General features: G+C 39.7%; 2 protein-coding genes across 3 annotated transcripts in view; one reads left to right on the top strand and one right to left on the bottom strand.

The window, feature by feature from the left end:
- The window catches only part of LOC143301433 (uncharacterized), a 31,876-nt gene extending 30,560 nt beyond the window's left edge, over positions 1 to 1,316 (top strand). Inside the window, exons 30-31 of the mRNA XM_076615726.1 lie at positions 16 to 97; positions 699 to 1,316. Coding sequence (XP_076471841.1) covers positions 16 to 64 — 49 coding nt within the window. The 3' untranslated portion in view covers positions 65 to 97; positions 699 to 1,316. The remainder of the gene's footprint in view (positions 1 to 15; positions 98 to 698) is intronic.
- Positions 1,317 to 1,461: 145 nt separating this feature from the next.
- Positions 1,462 to 17,613, bottom strand: LOC143301441 (tRNA N(3)-cytidine methyltransferase METTL6-like). Of its 2 annotated transcripts, XR_013057783.1 has the most exons (7): positions 17,540 to 17,613; positions 12,592 to 12,956; positions 11,911 to 12,051; positions 6,587 to 6,754; positions 5,257 to 5,398; positions 2,302 to 3,732; positions 1,462 to 2,264 (listed from the first exon to the last, which is right to left on the bottom strand). XR_013057783.1 is itself a non-coding variant. In XM_076615738.1 (6 exons), exons 2-6 carry the CDS (start codon positions 12,829 to 12,831, stop codon positions 3,347 to 3,349), a joined length of 1,077 nt encoding a protein of 358 aa, XP_076471853.1. In that variant the 5' UTR covers positions 12,832 to 12,956; positions 17,540 to 17,613; the 3' UTR covers positions 1,462 to 3,346. The 2 variants fall into 2 exon arrangements, 1 of the variants encoding a protein (XP_076471853.1); XM_076615738.1 differs by having other exon boundaries at positions 1,462 to 3,732.
- Between the last annotated feature and the right edge of the window lie 2,105 nt (positions 17,614 to 19,718).

Genomic DNA, 19,718 nt, shown 5'->3' with positions numbered 1-19,718 from the left:
CTGTTTTGTTTGAAGCAGTGACAAGAGTGAAGGAGACCAGCAAGAAGCAGGATCGTCGCTGTGAAAACAGACCTCCTTGCACGGCTCGGAGATCCAGGTAACATAGAAATCTAGACTGTCCGGTTTCATGCATTACTTACTATTCCTGTTCTTTATTACTTTTTATTGTTGTTCTGAACCGGTATTATTTTGAGCTCTTTTGTCATCAGTTGTACTTCATGGGAGCGATAACAATCATTTAATTACACATTTCTTTTATATCGGTGCACAGGCCTTTTTGTACAGCCTCCTGTTTTATCAGCAGATGCCCTTGACAGCCTCCGCAACTGATTGATATATGCAGTGAATGGGATGAAGGTTGATCCAGTAAAAAAAAAAATTTTTAAACAAACAAAATTTTGTTCCATGCCCTCTCGTATTATGCTTGTTGCTAATTGCAGGCATGGAAATTGTCCACAAAAATGCAGATTTTCTCTGAAACTAATCCCTCATTCATAAATGCACTTCCTATCCTTGCTTTTCGACAACAAAAGTAATGATAAAGATAGGGTTTTTATATAGCATATATTCTTGCATAATGCTGCTCAATATGACACAATGTTCTTGTCTCTCTCTCTCTCTCTCTCTCTATATATATATATATATATATATATATATTATACTTTTATTTATTGAGAAAGATGTCATCTATGTTGCAGACGGACCAGTCAGAAGTGAAGCTTTCATCTTAAGACATCTGTATCACAACATTTTCCCAATGACTTCTTACTGTGGTACCGAGGTTGTGATACAAAACAAGAAAAAAGCAAAAACTCTGCAACCTCAGCTCACTATCAGTTAAAACAGATTGCTGTCCATACTGTACATATGTATGGCTGTGTTTGTCTTCAAAATGCATTGTTTTAATTCTTAGCCATGCTGTTTTTATGTACTGGATATGTATGTTTGTTTTGATTCTTAGCCATGCTTTTTTTTCTTCTTTTTTTTTTTTTCCTGTACACTTAAAAAATCTTTCTCTTAGTGGAAATTGGAGGAAAAGTTACTATTTTGATGTGTACATGTTTACAGCAAAATGGAGATCAGTTCATTGGTAATGTCTTGAGAATTTAGACTAGTAGAAAAATCATTTCAAATTGCTTTAAAAAAAAAATAAAGAATTTAAGTCTGTTTATGACCTTGGCTCAAGAACAAACTTGAAATTAGTTTTCAAACTGGAGGAAAATGCCTTGAGTATTTGAAAATTGTTGGTCAGTTTGACTTGAAACTTTTTTGTTACAGATGTCATCCAGACATAAAATATTTAATGAAATGTGTGCTATACAAAATGCAGTTTTAACTCTCCCTGCATTTTTACATTGTAACATTTTACAAGGTTTAAAATAATTTCATTGTTTTACCCAATGTTTTATGTGTATGGTTTTATTTGTATATAAGCTTGCAAACTGGCAGAAAGACATTACACACAGTTCCAGTATTTAATATGAAATGTACTTGCGTCTAATTTGGTAACAATGAATGCTTGCTTGATATATAAATGGAAACTACATTCAGAGATTCCGTATGTCCAATGCAACGAATTGTCTGAATCTTGTCATTTTGACAAATATTTGTTTTTAAATAAAGTGGATAAACCCTTCTTTTTTGTCATCTTTTTTTCATGCATATACAGTTTATTTGCTGTAAATAAAACCAGGTGACCACAATCATCAATAAAATAACCATTAAGACACACCACCTTTTATTTTCTGCTCCCCACGTCTGCAGTTGCTTAGTTGTGTGCACAAGGTCTGCAAATGAGGTTTCACAGGCTTTGCATCATTCATCAGGGACTTGTCAACCCCATCCATTCATCTCTTCCACATGGTGGTCCAGTAGCCATCCCTGAGGCAGCAGAAATTGGTGACAGATTTATTTTTGCTACACCCTGCTGTGGTAGCGGATGAAGCTCAGCCATTGACAGGGAGCAAAATTCTACTGCCTCGGTAGTATTGAGAGACTTCCATACTACCACATGGAGGAGAGGAAAGAGTGGAGGTGAGAGGCCCCATAAGAGTGATCTTAAAAGCCTGTGAACCATCACTCAGATACAAACGGTTACAATTTTGTTATGCTTGATCGCAGTTTGTTCTGACATTATGCCAACGTCAAAATTGTTCCGACAAGTTCATTTTCAACTACATAGCATGATCACATGCTTTCCTGTCGTAGCATTACCCAGATGCTCAAGACCTATTGGTCACAAGGCAAGGGCAGTCACTACTAACCTTGGTTGGTCATGAGGCCAGGACAGTCACTACTAACCTTGGTCTCACATGATGCTGCTCAGTTAATCGTGGGCGTGTTTACATTGAAACAGCATTGAGTGGACCAATCGCCTTTATATTTGCCCGAACAAGATAGAACGTGGCTAAATCAATTATTGTATGCCTTGTGGATAAATGTACATTTGCTGATGTGGCTTCGAGTCTGAGCATTCCTACCAAATTTCCCAATTGTTCCTACAAACACTTGGCAGGGGCTGGCATCTCTGATTACTTTCACTAGTTACAGGCCTTGTACCTGCAGCACAACTGAGCAACTGTAGTACAGCAGAGCAACTTGTGCTGTGTATCACACTAAGGATTTTGAAAAACCAGTCTTTTCTTGTTCCTCTCAAGACATTCAGCCAATAATCCTCAGTAACACTGGTACCATCAAAACTATTCAGTTTAAAGAGAAAAAAAAGAAGAAATTAACAATTTTTTGAAAGACAACTAAATCAAAAAAACTATCATACTTCAGGATGCACAAGTTGCTCATCTGATTACTAAGTGTGCTTTGATCAGAGCAGCGTGGATATGTCATTCACTGTTGAATGAAGTGTTCATAAACTGACAAAAAAGAACTACTTTTGGGTTCTAAAGGCATAACTTTTCATTATCAGACTTCATAGCATGATTCATTTTTGGCTCTTTTTTTTTTTTTTAATCCAATTTGAAAAAACAATCTTTAGAATAAGCATCTAAAAGACAGGTGGATGTCCATAAAATTATGCCAAAAGATACCATAGATATAAATATTCCCTTTTAAACCTGTGAGAATATCTACACTTAAAAAGGAGACGGATAACTTTTCTCTCACACACGCATGCAGACATTCCCACACCCCCTCTGACGAGTCTCACATAAACACACCTACAAACCATAGACCAATTAAAATACTGCCCCTCCATATACACACACTGATGAACAGTAGACCAGTTAACATTGAACATACTGCCTCCACACACAGAGTTACACACACTTTTCATACATACACACACACACAAACGCATCAATTCATTAAAACACATGGACAGAATATCTTCTCAACTGTCAGCAGTCTGCTGAGATTCAAACTCTGCTGCACACTGCTGACTGCTGCTGACTTGGGAAAACCCCTGACACTGCTGCCTGTGTTGAGAAGAACCCACTGACACTGATGATGCATCAGCCTGGCTGCTATGACACTCAGACACTGTGCACTGAGACATCAAGCCGTTCACAGCCAACATAGACTGACCACCTGTTTGACCACTGTCCCTCTCACACTGCCACACTCCGCTGTCTGCGCAAAACACAGGTTTGAGAAACTTGGCTTGCACGAAGATGCGAGGGACACACAGGCCCTCTTTCTTATTGATGGTGTCTCTGTAGACATACTGAATCTGACCCGTTCTGTAGCCTGCTTTTTCTGCTAACTCTTGAAGAAACTCTGCAACACAAGATGAGCATGAAAATAAGTGTCAGGTAAAACCAAAAGAAAATTTGTTTCCACATGGACAAAAATTGGAGATACAAATGACTAACAGAAATAGAAAACCAAAAAAATATTGTTCTCAAAAATGTTTAACAGAAATAGAAAACCAAAACCAAAAAATGATGAGTTAACTGTGCAGAAAGTATCTTGGCAGTGTTACATGACACGAAGTATTCTAAAGAATACATAAAACGATGAAGGCTGACAACACAAAGATCAAATGCAACTCCAATAAGAGTTTGAAGCTGGAATCGCTTTTATCTCTGCTGAAATCAACATTCTCTTCCTTTCCATCTTTGTGCCTTAAATTATGGAACAGACTAAAAAGATTTCAGTGGCTATGGTAGTATTTATAACGATAAAAGACCCCAACTGAAGAACTTGCTCTAAAATGATTCAGATGCTGTATCAACTTGGTTTCTTTCGGGGGAGCAGATATGTTTTGGACTTATCTTGTCATGACCTCCAAAAACAAATAGGAGAAAGAAAGAAACACAAGCAACAATCTTCACTATCACCATCCCTTTCACCATCCCCAAGAAAAACATGATGCATGACAGTAATGCTCTGACACAGAATGCTAAATGTGTGCATTGCCATTCTTTATGTTTCACCTATCTCTGCATTTAAAACAAAATGAAAAGAAATAATTGGAGCAGCATGTGCATACGATAAGTTAAAAAAATTTTTTTTTTTTTTTCAATTTCCAACCAGCTACTGTGGCGAAGTGGTTGGGAGGACATGGGTTTGAATCCCAGTGGAGGTTGCTTTTTTGGCCCATGGCCGACTCCTACCTAGAGTGGAGTGTGCTATGGGCTTAAATGGGAAGACTGGGACCTCACAGTTTAGTATCAACCACATCACGGATGCATCTTTGGGTGTGTTGCTGTAATTTCCTGACCAACACTGCAAGTGTCTGTATCTCTAGGGCCTGGCTAACACTGTGATAACATTATGACAGGAAGCGTAAAGTACAGCCTTTTCACGTTGTCCCCAACCTAAATGGACCTCCATAGCTTCATCATTGTCGTCTTCCTCCTCTTCCACCATCATCAATGTAAAGAAAAGTCCCATTCATGCCCTGCTCTCATGGTGACCTGTTTCAATACCCCTCCAACTCGCATTTGGGGTGAATCTTGTCAAGGTCTTCAGTGTCGGCGGATTCATGGGGAACTGTCATTGGAGGGGCATGGTGCCGGTCTCCACACTCAGTCTGGCTCCATGACTAAGCCATTATTGTCGTCAGTAGGGGGCTAAGTAGGTGGTGTCCTAAGTACGTTAAATCAGAACAGGTGGCCTGTTGGTGGCCTAACATCAATGGTTCCCTGTGGACGATCAGTGCTGGGACTGAGACAGATGAACCCGGGTGTGGCCATGTATAAAGGACTCGGAATGAGTGGCATGGGAGTAATGCCACTAAAACTGTGCAGATAATGGGGCAGCAAAAAAAACACCAAAAAAAATCCAGAAATAACTTACCTAAAGGGAAGTAATAAGCACGAGTCCCGTCCTGTCGCACATAGAAGCAATCAGCCAGCTTGTGGCCAGGAGCAAAGCGCAGCATGGCATGGTCATAAAGACCGTAATCTCTGAACAGCAGCACCCCTCCCGGCTTCAGTGTCTGAAATCCAGCAAAACCCAATTCAGTCTTTTCAATTGTCTGAAATGCAGCACATCTCATATCAGTCTTTCAACTGTCTCTGAAATCCAGCACAACTCGAGTCTTTCAGCTGCTATGGTGAATCCCTTTGTTCACCAAACCTCAACTCCGTTCGACCCAGTTCAAGGTACATGTCTTTATTGAAGGATAATTCTTAAATAGGCACACACACACACATAGAGGTACAGGCACAAAACAACAACAACAACAACAACAACAACAACACACACACACACACACTCATGGTTCCGTCTGTAAATAAAATTAAATCAAAGTCACACAACAGGGGTTGTGTCTCAGGATGATCTTACACACACACAAATGCACATAATTCAACTCACAATCACACATACACACGCCACAGTTCTGTTTGTCACTAAATAAAACAAAATCAACTGTAAACACAATTCAACAAAATTAGCGACTATCATCAAACCTTCACAGTAACTTCTTCTGTGTTCATGGGCTGCAACTCCCACGTTCACTCATATATATATACGCAAGTGGCTTTTACGTGTATGACCGTTTTTAACCCGCCATGTAGGCTTTCGGAAGTGTGCATGCTGGGTATGTTCTTGTTTCCATAACCCACCGAACGCTGACATGCATTACAGGATCTTTAACGTGCGAATTTGATCTTCTGCTTGCATATACACACGAAGGGGGTTCAGGCAATGGCAGGTCTGCACATGTTGACCTGGGAGATCGTAAAAATCTCCACCCTTTACCCACCAGGCGCCGTCACCGTGATTCGAACTCGGAACCCTCAGATTGAAAGTCCAACGCTTTAACCACTCGGCCATTGCGCCTGTCTTTCACAGTAACCAAAATTGATACCAACACATCTGCAACACAAACTAGAGCATTAAAATAACAAGACAAATGTGAGCAATTGTATGAATTCTAATGACAACAAAAGATGTGTCAATTCATAGGAAACACAGAATGATGCATAGGTGGTTGTGTGTGTGTGTATGTGTGTGATTTACCCCCACTCCCATTTTTTTTCTCTCCACCCAATGCAGCACACACAAAGTGAGCACTCCATGGACTTGCATGCAACTGAAGCAAAAAAAAATGATAATAAATGAATAAAGCATGATAATAAAAATCAAATAATAATGATGAAAGATAAACACACACACACACCTGCAGAACATTGCTCAAAGCTGTCAACATCTTGTCCGGGTGGATGGCAGACAGGACAAAGATCATGGTGGCTATATCAACACTGTCATTGGGCACGTTGTCTGAGAGACCACTCGTGATGTCTGCATGGAAAACGCAGCAACGATTCTCGTCATAGCTTTGGTGGTCCTGTAAAGCAGCACTCACACACTTACTTACGAATACCACTATGGTCAACAATACAATTTTTTTAAACAATGAAATAGGCACAAGCAATAAGAAAACTTTCCAATGACCAGTTCGTATGTGAAACTATTGCTGACTTATCATTATTAAACTGATTATGGTGGAAACTTTTTTTTCTCCACTTTTAACAAGGTCAAGGTGAAAACATCATCAGATACTGGTAGCAGTGCAATCTTAAAACAAATAATAAGCATTATGTTATGCATCGGCATAGAATTCTTGACACTTTGCTTACTTTATGTGTGTCAAGCAACACAATGAAAAAGAACATAAACAATATGATTTCTATACAAGACATGGGACCTAATTTACATCAACACATCCCCTCTAAACACCAATATAACAAGACACGATACACCAAATACAAAATCATTATATACTTTACATAAACAAAAGATATAGATACATGAATTGATATGCATACACATGCATCTGCATTTCAAGTACGAGTTTAAGTTTCATTATCAGTAGCTCTTCTTCTTCTTCTGCATTCACTCGTATGCACACGAGTGGGCTTTTACGTGTATGACCGTGTTTTTTTTTACCCCGCCATGTAGGCAGCCATACTCCATTTTCAGGGGTGTGCATGCTGGGTATGTTCTTGTTTCCATAACCCACCGAACGCTGACATGGATTACAGGATCTTTAACGTGCGTATTTGATCTTCTGCTTGCATATACACACGAAGGGGGTTCAGGCACTAGCAGGTCTGCACATATGTTGACCTGGGAGATCGTAAAAATCTCCATCCTTTACCCACCAGGCGCCGTCACCGTGATTCGAACCCGGGACCCTCAGATTGACAGTCCAACGCTTTAACCACTCAGCTATTGCGCCCGTCTGTATCAGTAGCTCAAGGTGGTGTCACTGCGTACGGACAAATCCATATATGCTACACCACATCTGCCAAGCAGATGCCTTTCAAGTATGAAAGTATTATTACTGAACCTGCATCACTGTTGTACATCTTGATATTTCACCATGCTATGACATATTGTTCTCATGAAGTTTTACATATGGACACCATTTCCTAGTAAAGACCTAAATTTAACATTTCTATTGAATGCACATATCTTTCTACTTTATAATGGTTTCTTAAATTATTCAAAAATGCTCTAAATGTGGTCTCATTTTGTTTGCTTTGCATCTGTAGACGAAGTATTTTGCTAAAAGAATATATATGTATAATTTCATCTGTTTTTTTTTAAATATCCCAAAGAGTACACAGTCTATATTTAACTGAACATTTGAGCAGCTATTACATCTTTTCTTCATAGTGTTCTTTAATTCTTTGATTTCTTCTAAAACATTTGAGAGAACCTGCAGGACCAGAGATAATATTGCACTGAATGTCTAATTTTTACAGAAATCACATATATGACTGATTGTAATACACTTCTGTTTTGTTGTTGTTGTTTTTGTTGTTGTTGTTTTTATAATATTGTTTGTAAATAAAATGTTATGACAAATAATTTGAAACCATTTTACCAGCTGCTGTGGTGAAGTGGTTATCATCACGTAGTGACGGCTTGGAGGACGCAGCTGGCTCTTACCCAGAGTTAAGTGTGCCATGGGGATAAATGGAAGGACTGGGACCACACTGTCGAGTATCAACTATCATCCACTTCACGGATGTGTCTTTGGGTGTGTTGCCATCATTTATTGATCGGCAGTGCAAATGTCTGTAACTCTCAGGCATTGTTGACACCAGGCTAGCATTATGAAAGGAAGCACAGAGTACAGCCTTGTCACATAGTACCAAATCTAAATGGACCTCCACAGCAGCATGGTCGTCATCATCATCATCATCATCATCATCATCATCATCCTTCCTTTTATTCATCAATATAAAAAAAAGTCTCAAATTATGTAGCCTTTCATGCCCTTCTCTCATGGTGACCTCAGTTTCGAAACCCCATCCACTGCCGTGCTTGGGGTGAGCCTTGTCAAGGTCTTTAGTGTCGGGCAGATTCATGTGGGACTGCCATTGATGGTCTCCACTTTGGGAGATATGCTCACTCAGATTGGCTCCAAGACTAAGCCATTATTGTCATCATTAGTTGACTTAGCAGATGGTGCCCTAAGTGCATTAAATCAGAACAGGCACTACTGAGCACCCATGAAGTGACTCAGTAGCAGTGCAGGGTCTCTTCTGCTGTGTGGCCTCTTGGCGACCTAACACTGATGGTTCCCTGTGAACTGCCGACGCTGGGACTGCAATAGACAAAACCTGGGTTTGGGTACACCCCCCAAGTAGAACTGTTGTTCTTAAATCTCATATACTCTCAAAGCTTATTTACTGATGGATTCTCTTGATGGACCCTCCAGATAAAGAAGTAAAACAATTACCAAGACTGTGGCTTTGACCAAATCTTGAATAGACACTTACTACTTCAGTTAATTTGTCGCTTGTATTTATCTAAGTTATTTTTGATGAGTCTTCCGAGAACCAAATATCCTAACATTTTTATTTTGGGGGGTTCCATTTCATCTTCTTTTCTGGGAGATATTGCCATTATGAGTTCTTTGTTCACACTTACCATAGATTTAGCGTTTTATCATAATTTAGTTTTAGACCTGAAAAATTTTCAAATCTACTGAGTGTTTCAAATAACTTTCCCCTGAATCTTTATCTACATCTAACGTAAATGTGTTTGATATAGTAATGCCCTTGATACCTTCATCTTCCCTAATCTTGCAAGCCAGAATTTCGGAGCACAGTACAGAGAGATAAGGTGTAATCTGGTCTCCCTGATGGCACCCCTTCGTATTTTAAAACTTTGGGATAACTTACCATTTACTATAACATATGATTTTATGTCTTTATGTAAAGTGCATGCCAATTTACATATATCTTTGCCTCAACCAAAAGCATGTCAAACTTTGTTCATATATATCCAGTTTAACGAATAAATTGCTTTTTCAAAGTCTATTGAATCTAATAAGCCTGAAAGATGATCTTTTTCTAAGCAATGTTTGATATCATACAATATTCACAAGGCATCATAAATATATCTACCTGGAATAAAACCTGTCTGATGTTCATCTATTAACTTAGGCAGAACTGATATTATTCAACTAGCTATGCATGCTGATCATATCCTATGAGCATTATTTAACAAAGATACAGACCTCCCATTCTTTGGTATTCTCTTGGTTTATCAACTTTTAATAGACATGTAATCAATCCTTCTTTCTGCGTCGTTGACATTTCTCCCTTTATAAAATCTTCATTCAGTGATCTAACAACAAAGTTATCTGTCATTACAGAAAATTTTGATAAAGTTTACAATCATTCCATCTGGACTCTTGTCGTTTCGCATTCTCCTAACAGTTTCCATGGCTTCTTGTCTTGTAATTAACCCTTCTAACTGTTTTGATTCTGTCTCATCAAGTCTGGGCAATTGTTAACATATTCACTCATTTCTATGTCTTTTACATTCTGTTTTTTGGACAAGTAATTCTGTCCTGTCGCCTCTAGTATTTTGTCTGTTTCTGTCAGTTTACTGGCTTGATCTGAAACTAATTTTAGCATCTTGCTTTAGATCTTAAAGCTTTCACTTCCTTCTCTCTTTTTTTTTTTCTTTTTCTTTTCTTCTTTTTTTTTTTTTAGTAACTGAATGAGCTCTTCTTTTCTTTTCCCTGCAGTTCTCTGGCTATACCATATGTACACACTTCTTTCTCAAGTCTTTGAATTTCATTTTCTAATGTTTCTTCTTTTTCTATTAGTTGTCTTTTTGTTTTTATACCAAACGCTATTGTTTTTGCTCTGAACTTGGTTATTAACACATTTATGAAGAGCTGGTTGTTTATGGTTTACTGAATTTCATCATTTGGTACACTGCCTATGTTTTCTAATGCATAAAGCAATACTGCCTACTGTTCCTTTACTTTTATTATTGTTTCTTTCACTAAATTACCATATTCATTATCCCGAAGTATACATGAGTTAAACTTCAGAGAGTTTTTCTTTTGGGTTCTGTGCTGAGTCTTGGTCTATTTTAACTTAAGAACGGTCACTTCTGTAGCCATACACTGATACAAGTTGTCCGTTTCTTTAACACTGGTGACAAAATTGTTGGAGATTAGAAAGAAGTCAAGGCTGCTTTGCTGTAAGGAGGTAGGTCTCCTCCAAGTGTATATTTCTTGTGCTCCTACATTGTTCACATGCTTGAAATTACAATAATCTAACTTAGGGTTCATTACTAAATTCCAAACTCCCATGTACCATCCAAGCTCAGCAGTGGAAGGAAGAATTTACCATGGCTGAACAATAGGCTGAAGAGACTCCTACGATGAAAAGGACGCCTCTTCACAAGAGCAAAGAAGACATAGAACTGGGCAAACTTCAAATTTGTCCAGAGGCAGAGCAGGAGACAGATGAGGAAAGCAGAGAGAGACTACATCAGCAGCACCATCACTGATGGCCTGAACACCAACAACAGCAAGCCCTTCTAGCAGCACATCAGAAGTCAGAGACAGGACAGCTTGGGTGTAGCCCAGCTGAAGAAGAATGACTCACTGATGGGAGACAATGGTCTCCTCACAGTTTTTCAAAACAAGATTCGGTGCGTGGTCTGGTCCGCAGGTCTTGGCCGGGTTTAGTTCCTTCAACAGCTTCAGTACACCTTCTGTGTCAATGGTAATGTCAGGTATATCATCAGATGTTGGTGCATGGTTGTGTCCTCATCATCTTGAGTGAAGACGCTCTTGGAATAATCGAGTATTTCTGCTTTTGCTTTGGTGTCACCCATCAGTGAGTCATTCTTCTTCAGCTGGGCTTCACCCAAGCTGTCCTGTCTCTGACTTCTGATGTACTGCTAGAAGCTGACCAGGCTCTTACAACGTATCCCATCAAAGTCATTATTACATTACATTAGAAATAACTTGCTCTTCAATGTTTTTCTGTTGTTTTTTATTATCCCCCAAAAAAGGAGTCATATCTGTTGGATCCATAAACATTTATCAACAGAATTTCCTTATCAAATGTTTTAAGACCAAAAGTATCAATTTTTCTGAGTGTCTATGATTGGTATCATTGGAAACTTTAGTGCAAAACAAAGAAATAAAGAAGTCAACTTAGTGGTGAAATTAGTCACCTTGACAAACTGGACAGCACGCTTAGAGAAGTCGCAGGCATAGACAAAGAGGGACTTGCTCTCGTCTTCTTCCAGCAAAGGGAATATGAAGTTTCCCACTCCACAGCCCACCTCAAACAGCACTTTTCTACGGCCAGCATCCTGAAATATAGCAACAAAACTTGATCTACACACTGTGGAAAACACTGACAAGTAAATATACAAAATGTAACAGGTAGAAGCTGACATGTTAGGAATTATCTTGAAAGACATATTTCATAACCGTATCTATGAATTAATCCATTGTGCTACCAAAATTCAAGCATAAGCAGAAACACCATATACTGTCTTGGCAATTTTTTTTAAACATTAAAATATTTCAACTGTTAAATGTGTTGGTCAGAAATGACATAATCCACACACACACATGCATATATACAAATTCAGATAAAGAGAGAAAGACAGACAAGACAGATGGACAGAGTGAGCGGTGAAAGGGAGACAACAGACACAGAGAGGGGCACTGACACTGTTTATTGACAGACCATGCTTTGTTTTGTACAGGGCTTTAAAATAGAATGCATTGTCAATGAAGAATTTATTACCACAAAAGTGAGAGAGAGAGAGAGAGAGAGAGAGAGAGAGAGAGAGAGAAACTGGCAAACTATGCAGAAAAACACACACAAAAACATGATGCCTCACCTCTTCTCTTCCCACAAGTTCCTCAAACTCTCGCTTTGTCCAGTGTCTATCTTTGAAAAACTTGGTGGTATTTCTCTTATAGAACAGGTCCCAGTTCTTTTCCGCTTCTTTCTCCAGTTTGTTTTGTTTAAACTCAGACACAAGAGTCTGATCTTTCTGGAGATGTTCCATCTCTTCTGGTGTCAGTGTGCGTACTGCGCAGGCATCTTTGTCTGGAACTGCATTTGCTGCAGTTGCCATGGTAACGATGGCTGGTTAAGCTGCTGAAGCTGTTGCGTCTTTCCAGAGATGTAATACTTTTTCTGAAGGCTGGATCTGACTTTTTATTTCAAGTTGTCAATACCGCTTTCGGTGCACATAAAACCCTGCAACACAGATACAATGGTTGACATTCTGTCATCTAAAAATGTAACTCCATCTCTCCCACACTAAACATATTTTAAAACAAAACAGAAAAATACACACACACACACACACACACACACACACATGCATGCATGCATGTATGCATGCACACATAAACACATATAAAAATAACAATATCAGTATCAGTATCAGAAGCTCAAAGAGGCGTCACTGAATTCAGACAAATCCATTTACGCTACACCACATCTGCCAAGCAGATGTCTGACCAGCAGCATAACCCAGCGCGCTTAGTCAAGACTAAAGAAAAAAAGAATTAATAATTGAACACATAAAGAAGTAACTGAATATTTAAATATGAAAAAAGGAATAAATGATTAAACAAATAAAGAAGTAAATAAATATTCAAATATGACAACAACAAAAAAAAGAAAACGAAAAAAGATAATAATAATAACAATAAATAAATAAATGAATGAAATGAAAAGACACTGAAAATAAACAAATATGCATATACACACATACAGACACACATGCACACTCACACACACACACACACACACACACACACACACACACACACAGATGCATAACAGATATGCAACAAACATGCAATTTCACTGATATTACAGATTACAGAATACTTTATTATTTCAACAAGAGAAATTCATTTGTGGTGTAAAACACAAAAACAATACATGGAAACCACAGTCATTCAACATGTATACATAAAAGACATAAAATGTTTAGATGGCAACCCATGCGTACAATAAATAATCACAGTAGATAACAACAACACAACAGAAACCTTTAAAAGGTAACTGAGAGTAAATTATACATACATCATCACAGCCATACATGTGCAATACAAAATCAGTTAAAGGATATGAATAAAATCGGCATGAAATAGCATACTAAAAGTAGACATAAGACATAAAAAGATTAAAATAACAATGCAATTCAACAATACTTTGATTCAAGATGTCACATTCCACATACACACACTCTGGCATACATTTTTTTTTATCACAGATCTGATTATCAATTATTGCTGTTTAATAGCTGAATTGAGGTTGGTATAAAGCTGCATTTGGTTCTGTTTGTTTTCAATTTTGGGACACAGAACCGTTTGCCTGAGGGTAAGAGTTGGTAATAATTTGCCAGCGTATGGATGCTGTCACTTGAAATGGATTTGGCTTTCTCAGTTTCTGTTGTACTCCGACATTGTACAGTTTGCTTAAGCTGTCCTATCTCACTCCCACAACCTTACTGCACACATTAACAGTCTTGTTCAGTATATTCTTATTCTTCACAGCTAGACCACCATACCAGCATATGAAAGCACAAACAAATACACATAAACGTACATGAGCCCCAACACACACACACACGCACACACACACACCACACACACACAACCATCTCCCAAATTACCCTGCACCGACCCCCACCCTTCCCCACACACTCATTCCAATGCTACATATCGCAGGTTCCACAGCACACACACACACACACACACACACACACGCACGCACGCACACACTCACTTATACAACCACACACACATACGCCCATACCCCTCACCCCACACACACATACATATATGCACACCCGCACATTCCTATATATTCCGTTGTACCCACAATACAGACATACATACACATACACCTCATCCTCTACACACACACACACACACACACACACACATGCACGCACACACAAACACACACACACACACACACAGGCTGCCACTGATTGGCTGCAAGAGGGGTGGGAAAAGATCTCTGATGCCAGGAACATAGCTTCTAGCATGTTGCTCAGTCTACTGTATTTGGAAAAGCCCAGAGAGACCTTTCATGTTAGACTTATGGGTGCTCCCTGTCTCTACCTTTCTTTCTTTGAGGTGACCGATGGTGTGATAGCCTTGTACCTGTTCTTTTTGGTATTCTTTGACTTTTCTGAGGATTTCCGATGTTCCCAGATGTAGGCCACTGGTTGTTGTTGCATTACCAGCAAGTCTGTCAGCTGGCTTATTTCCCTTAACACCTGCATGTCCCGGGCAGTATGACCATGTAAGTTTTTTAATCTGAAAGTTGCGCATTGCCTCATGCCACTCTGGGCTTCTCATTCCACTTTCAATGTTTTGTTATGAGATTCATTGAGTCCATTAGAATCATGGCATGTTGGTTTCCAGGCAATATGAATAGATGGTAGTCACTGGAGAGCATGTGTCACAGCTTCAACTTCCACTGTTAGGCTGGAGGTTGTGACTTTGTAGGCAGCATTCTCTTCCATAATTGTTTTTCCATTTTGTTTCACAGTGAATCTCCAACCAAACTGGCCTTTGGTGACTGAGCCATCCATATGATGATGTCCTCTTCTTTACTGTTTTCTTCTATGAGTAGCTTCATTTCAGCATCAGTTTTGCCCTCTGGCCATTCCTGACAATGTCTTCCTAGAGTGGGTGTAATGGCTGTGTTGAATAGATGATTGAGGTTTTCAGAGATTTCCTCCCATTCTTTTGTTTCTTTGACTATTTCAGGTCTTGTAGTCGAGTCAGCATACAAGCTGGATTATGTCTTCTGCTTGCCCCATCCATAATCTTTCTCGTCCAAAATGGCTGCCTTTTGGTTCCTTAACTGCATCATGCAGTGGGTTTTGAGGGTTTTCTAATGCTCTGAAGTAGGTCTTAACCTGTTCTAACTTGTTTTGCAATATAAAAGGAACAGAACACACTTGATTCTATCTTTGAGATAATCCACATTTCTTCTTTTTCATGAGAGTCTGAAAAATCAAATTAAGCATCTGTCATTTGGATGAGACGATAAACTGAGGTCTCATGAGTAGCACACACTTGGTGCAATGAAAAAGAACACATGACAAAAAAAGTGTTGTCCTCTGGCAAAATTCTGTAAAAGAAATCTACTCTCACTGGTAAACAAATACATGCATTCACTCAAGGTCTGACAAAGCACGATGGGTTATGCTGTTGGTGAGGCATCTGCCTAGCATGTCACAAAGTGTTGAGATTAACAACCTATTGGCACTGCACCTTTAAGGTCATGTTGTTATGGACATATGTCCGACAGCAGTATTCCTGGTGTCAGGGGGTAGCCATGTGCATTGCAAGGTGGTTCTCCACAGTGGTCTATTTGGTGGCAAAGGGGAAGTCAGTGGGAGTTGTCGCTCCAGTAGGTGTCTAGTTGTAGTTCAAGGGGATAGTCAGCCGGGTACCTTTCTTGTATGGAGACATTGTATTGTTGACATGGCACTGGTCATATGCATTGTGAGAGCTTGTTATTTGCTGCATATGTCGGACTGTTGTCTCGGCTGTTGTCTTGGTTGATGTCTCAGCTGCAGTCTCAGTTGTCTCAGGTGAAGTGTGTCTGAGGCCATCTTTAGGACTACCAGGCAGCCAGTCCTCATGCTCCATCAATGACTAACATAACCCTCGATGGCAGACCACCACCAACAGAGGAAGTGACAAAGCAACAAGCAACCATCCCCACCCCCTGCTCCCCCTCCCGCCCCCCACCCACCCCCACCCCCCACTACTCTCCCACAACCATCCTTTCAGCGATGTTTGCAAACCTTCTGCAAGGCCACAGGGGAATAGCGACAAGGACCCACTGACACCCATTGCAGTGGCAGCCATACACAAAGTGAAATGCGCAGGCCGCCGACACTAGCAAGGAGGGAAAGTCAGCACTATCCTGACACCATCAACATGGTTGAATTCAAAAACCAAAGGGAGTGGCTTTGGAGAACTTTGGCAGTCCAGAAACTGGGGACCCAAACTGGCTCTGCAGGATTCTTTGCTGCAGTCTCCTCCACCACCACCTGCTGTCCAGTCCCTCAGCCATGCACTGCAGGTCTCTACCATTGACGCAGCCAAGTTTGAAAACACAGGAGAGAGGTGTTAGCAACATTGACAGGGCCCCCAGTTGCTGGCCAGCCCACCAGCACAAGGTATTTTGGTTGCAGTCGCCTCAGCCTCTCTCCCATGTCTTGTCCCTCTGCTGCGCTATGCAGGTCCCCGGTATGCTGCCTAGCACAGTAGCAGATGTGGTGTAGCGCATATGGATTTGTCTGAACGCAGTGACGCCTACTTAAGAAACTGAAACTTAATCTACATTTCTTCCCCTCCACTCCTCTGTGTGACTGGCGGGGTGAAACGTCCACGTCTTAATACTACTCATTACGTCCACACCTTAATACTACTCATTCCGTCTTGAGGGGGAATATTGGCCATCTTTCAAGTATAAAACTGCCGTATTAAAATGAAAACAGTCGATAATACAACTACATATCTTAAACCAGGGGAGTAAAATACAAGAACTGAGAAGTAAATAATCAGCTTGTACTTTATAAATATTTGTTTTTTGCAGTTTAACAAAAAGTTGCAACTTCGTGTTTAATTTTCAGTCACAAACATTATTCTCTATAGCTACGCCTTTGCGGTGTCTAAATCTCTATCGTGTTTGTTTTTTGGAGACAACGAACACATTTACACATGGAGGCAAAGGAATGCTAGATGTGTGACGTGACTATTCGTCAAAACCAGTATAATGTTCGAATAACCCACCTGATAACAACTTTCAATGACTACGATTCATTTCTCCTCGTTTGACATCGTGCGCCCATGCTTAGAGACTTATCTCCCTTCCTAAAAAAAAGGAAGAAAAAAACGAACTCAGAGTTACCTAACATTAGTGGGTGTGTCTATGACGTATTAATTTTAGTGTCAATGAGATATTTTATGTCATACATAATTAACTGATGAAATAGATATATGCATATAAAAAAGGGGAGAACTTTTCAGCATCAGACATAGCATGACCTGCAGATCGTCAAACATCATTTTCCTGCTCTTCTGTCAGCAGTGTCGTGGGGCCCAGTATGAAGGACTGAGAAACAAGAAATACGCTAAGAACACGTTACTACCTCCACAGGTCACACATCCTGCAAAACACCGGCACCCATGTCACCAGACATTTCAATGCAAAAGATCATTCACTGCGTGACATGAGGTGCATGCCCATAGAGCAGGTCCTCACAGAAAACCACGCTCACAAGTTTCAAGTTTCAAGTTTTAATTATCCTTTCACTCCTATTGGAGTATGGAGGATTACTGCAAAATACTCATTTTCCGTGCCCATAAACATTTCCAAATACACAACAATGTCATATAAAGTTGAGAAAACACAAATGTCTTTTAACTCCAAAAGTATAACTAGGCAACATTTGCAAATCTAATCATCTTACTTACAGCTAAAATGACTTCTTTTTTTTTGCCTCCTTTGAGCATATTACAAAAATTAAAAACCGATTTTGGAGACAAATATTTTTTAGGAACATATCTATTTCGTAACTGATCATAATTGGGACATTCCATTATAAAATGAAACTCATCACCAATCACAGACATGTTACAAACCTTACAAAATCGTAACTCTCGTGGTATGCCTTTGTGTCTCCCTGTTTCTATTTCTAGCTTATGATTACTACTTCGAAATCTGAAGAAGCTGATAACATAATTATCAGGCATTTGACTTATATATTTTTCTCTACCAAATCCACTTTTGAAATTTCGATAAAACAAACAGACACACAAGGGAAGAGTTCTGGATCAGCAAACTAAGGACGCTCTATCCTCAAGGCCTCAACACACTCTAATTCTCAGGACAGATCAGGGAGGGAGAGAGAGGGAGAAAAGGCAGGGCGGTGGGGGGTGGAGAGACAAAGGGGTGGGGGGTCTGAATTTGATGTCCGGCATTGTAGAAACACGTCATCGTAGTGATGACGTGTTTCTATAATACGTCACTTTCAGTCACAAGCATTGAAAAAGGCAAGCGCCGAAATATTTGCTGTCGGACAGTGTTGTTGTTTTTTGTTTTCTTTTTTATTTTATCATATATATATATATATATATATATATATATATATATATATATATATGTATGTATGTATGTATGTATGTATGTATATATGTATGTTTGTATGTATGTATAAAGGCGGGGCCCGGTCCTCCTCAGACGGTTTGCCATTCCATTTTTCTCCATCCGAAGTCAGACTCTGATTCCCATTGGCACCTTGATTGAATAAGCGTCCGTTTTCCAAAGACACCGCCAAGCCGGCCTACTATGGTGATGCTGAAAAAAGGGCCTCGAACCCCGGTCACTGGTGAACACCGGATCAGATATCAAATGCCTAACTGATTCTACCATGGTGCTGTCTTCAACTAAAAATTTAAAAAAAAAAAAAAAATGTATCCTGACTGATGTAATCAGGACGTACGATGTGCATGGTGGCTTCACGTTGGCCTATCACCCAATAAATGATAGTAATGATAAGAAGAAGAAGACAGGTGAGGTTTTGGTTGAGGTCACAACGTAAATGTATTTATGTCGGTTGTTGTAATAAACTGCTTGGTTGTTATTCTTTAAAAATTGTTCGTTTGGTTTCTGTTGATCAGGTTTGCTGGATGAAATCGATAACGCTTCACAGACTCACAGCACACACACACACACACACACACACACACAGCGAGCATGCACACTGGTACACACACACACACACACACACACACACACACACACAGAGTGCGCGCGCATGTGTGTGTGTGTGTGTGATCATATATAAACTTGATATTTATGTGTCAACAGCTATCTCTAAACCTGAAACAAAAAGCTCTTTCTCGCGGCCCTCCCAGTCTATCTCAGTCATGAACAGCAAGGCAACATACAGGCGTCAGTCTCTTTCAA

The sequence above is a fragment of the Babylonia areolata genome, chromosome 2 (genome assembly GCF_041734735.1).
Source record: "Babylonia areolata isolate BAREFJ2019XMU chromosome 2, ASM4173473v1, whole genome shotgun sequence".
Taxonomy (NCBI): domain Eukaryota; kingdom Metazoa; phylum Mollusca; class Gastropoda; order Neogastropoda; family Buccinidae; genus Babylonia; species Babylonia areolata.
Note: the sequence above shows the minus strand (reverse complement) of the source record. Positions and strands in the feature narration are given on the sequence as shown.

Coding starts and splice junctions, on each gene's coding strand:
- LOC143301441 (XM_076615738.1), bottom strand. CDS start 12,831: ATGGCAACTGCAGCAAATGCAGTTCCAGACAAAGATGCCTGCGCAGTA. Junction 6,755..11,910: donor GTGCTGTCCAGTTTGTCAAG/GTGACTAATTTC, acceptor GCTGCTTTACAG/GACCACCAAAGCTATGACGA. Junction 3,733..5,256: donor TGCTTATTACTTCCCTTTAG/GTAAGTTATTTC, acceptor CTTGTGTTGCAG/AGTTTCTTCAAGAGTTAGCA.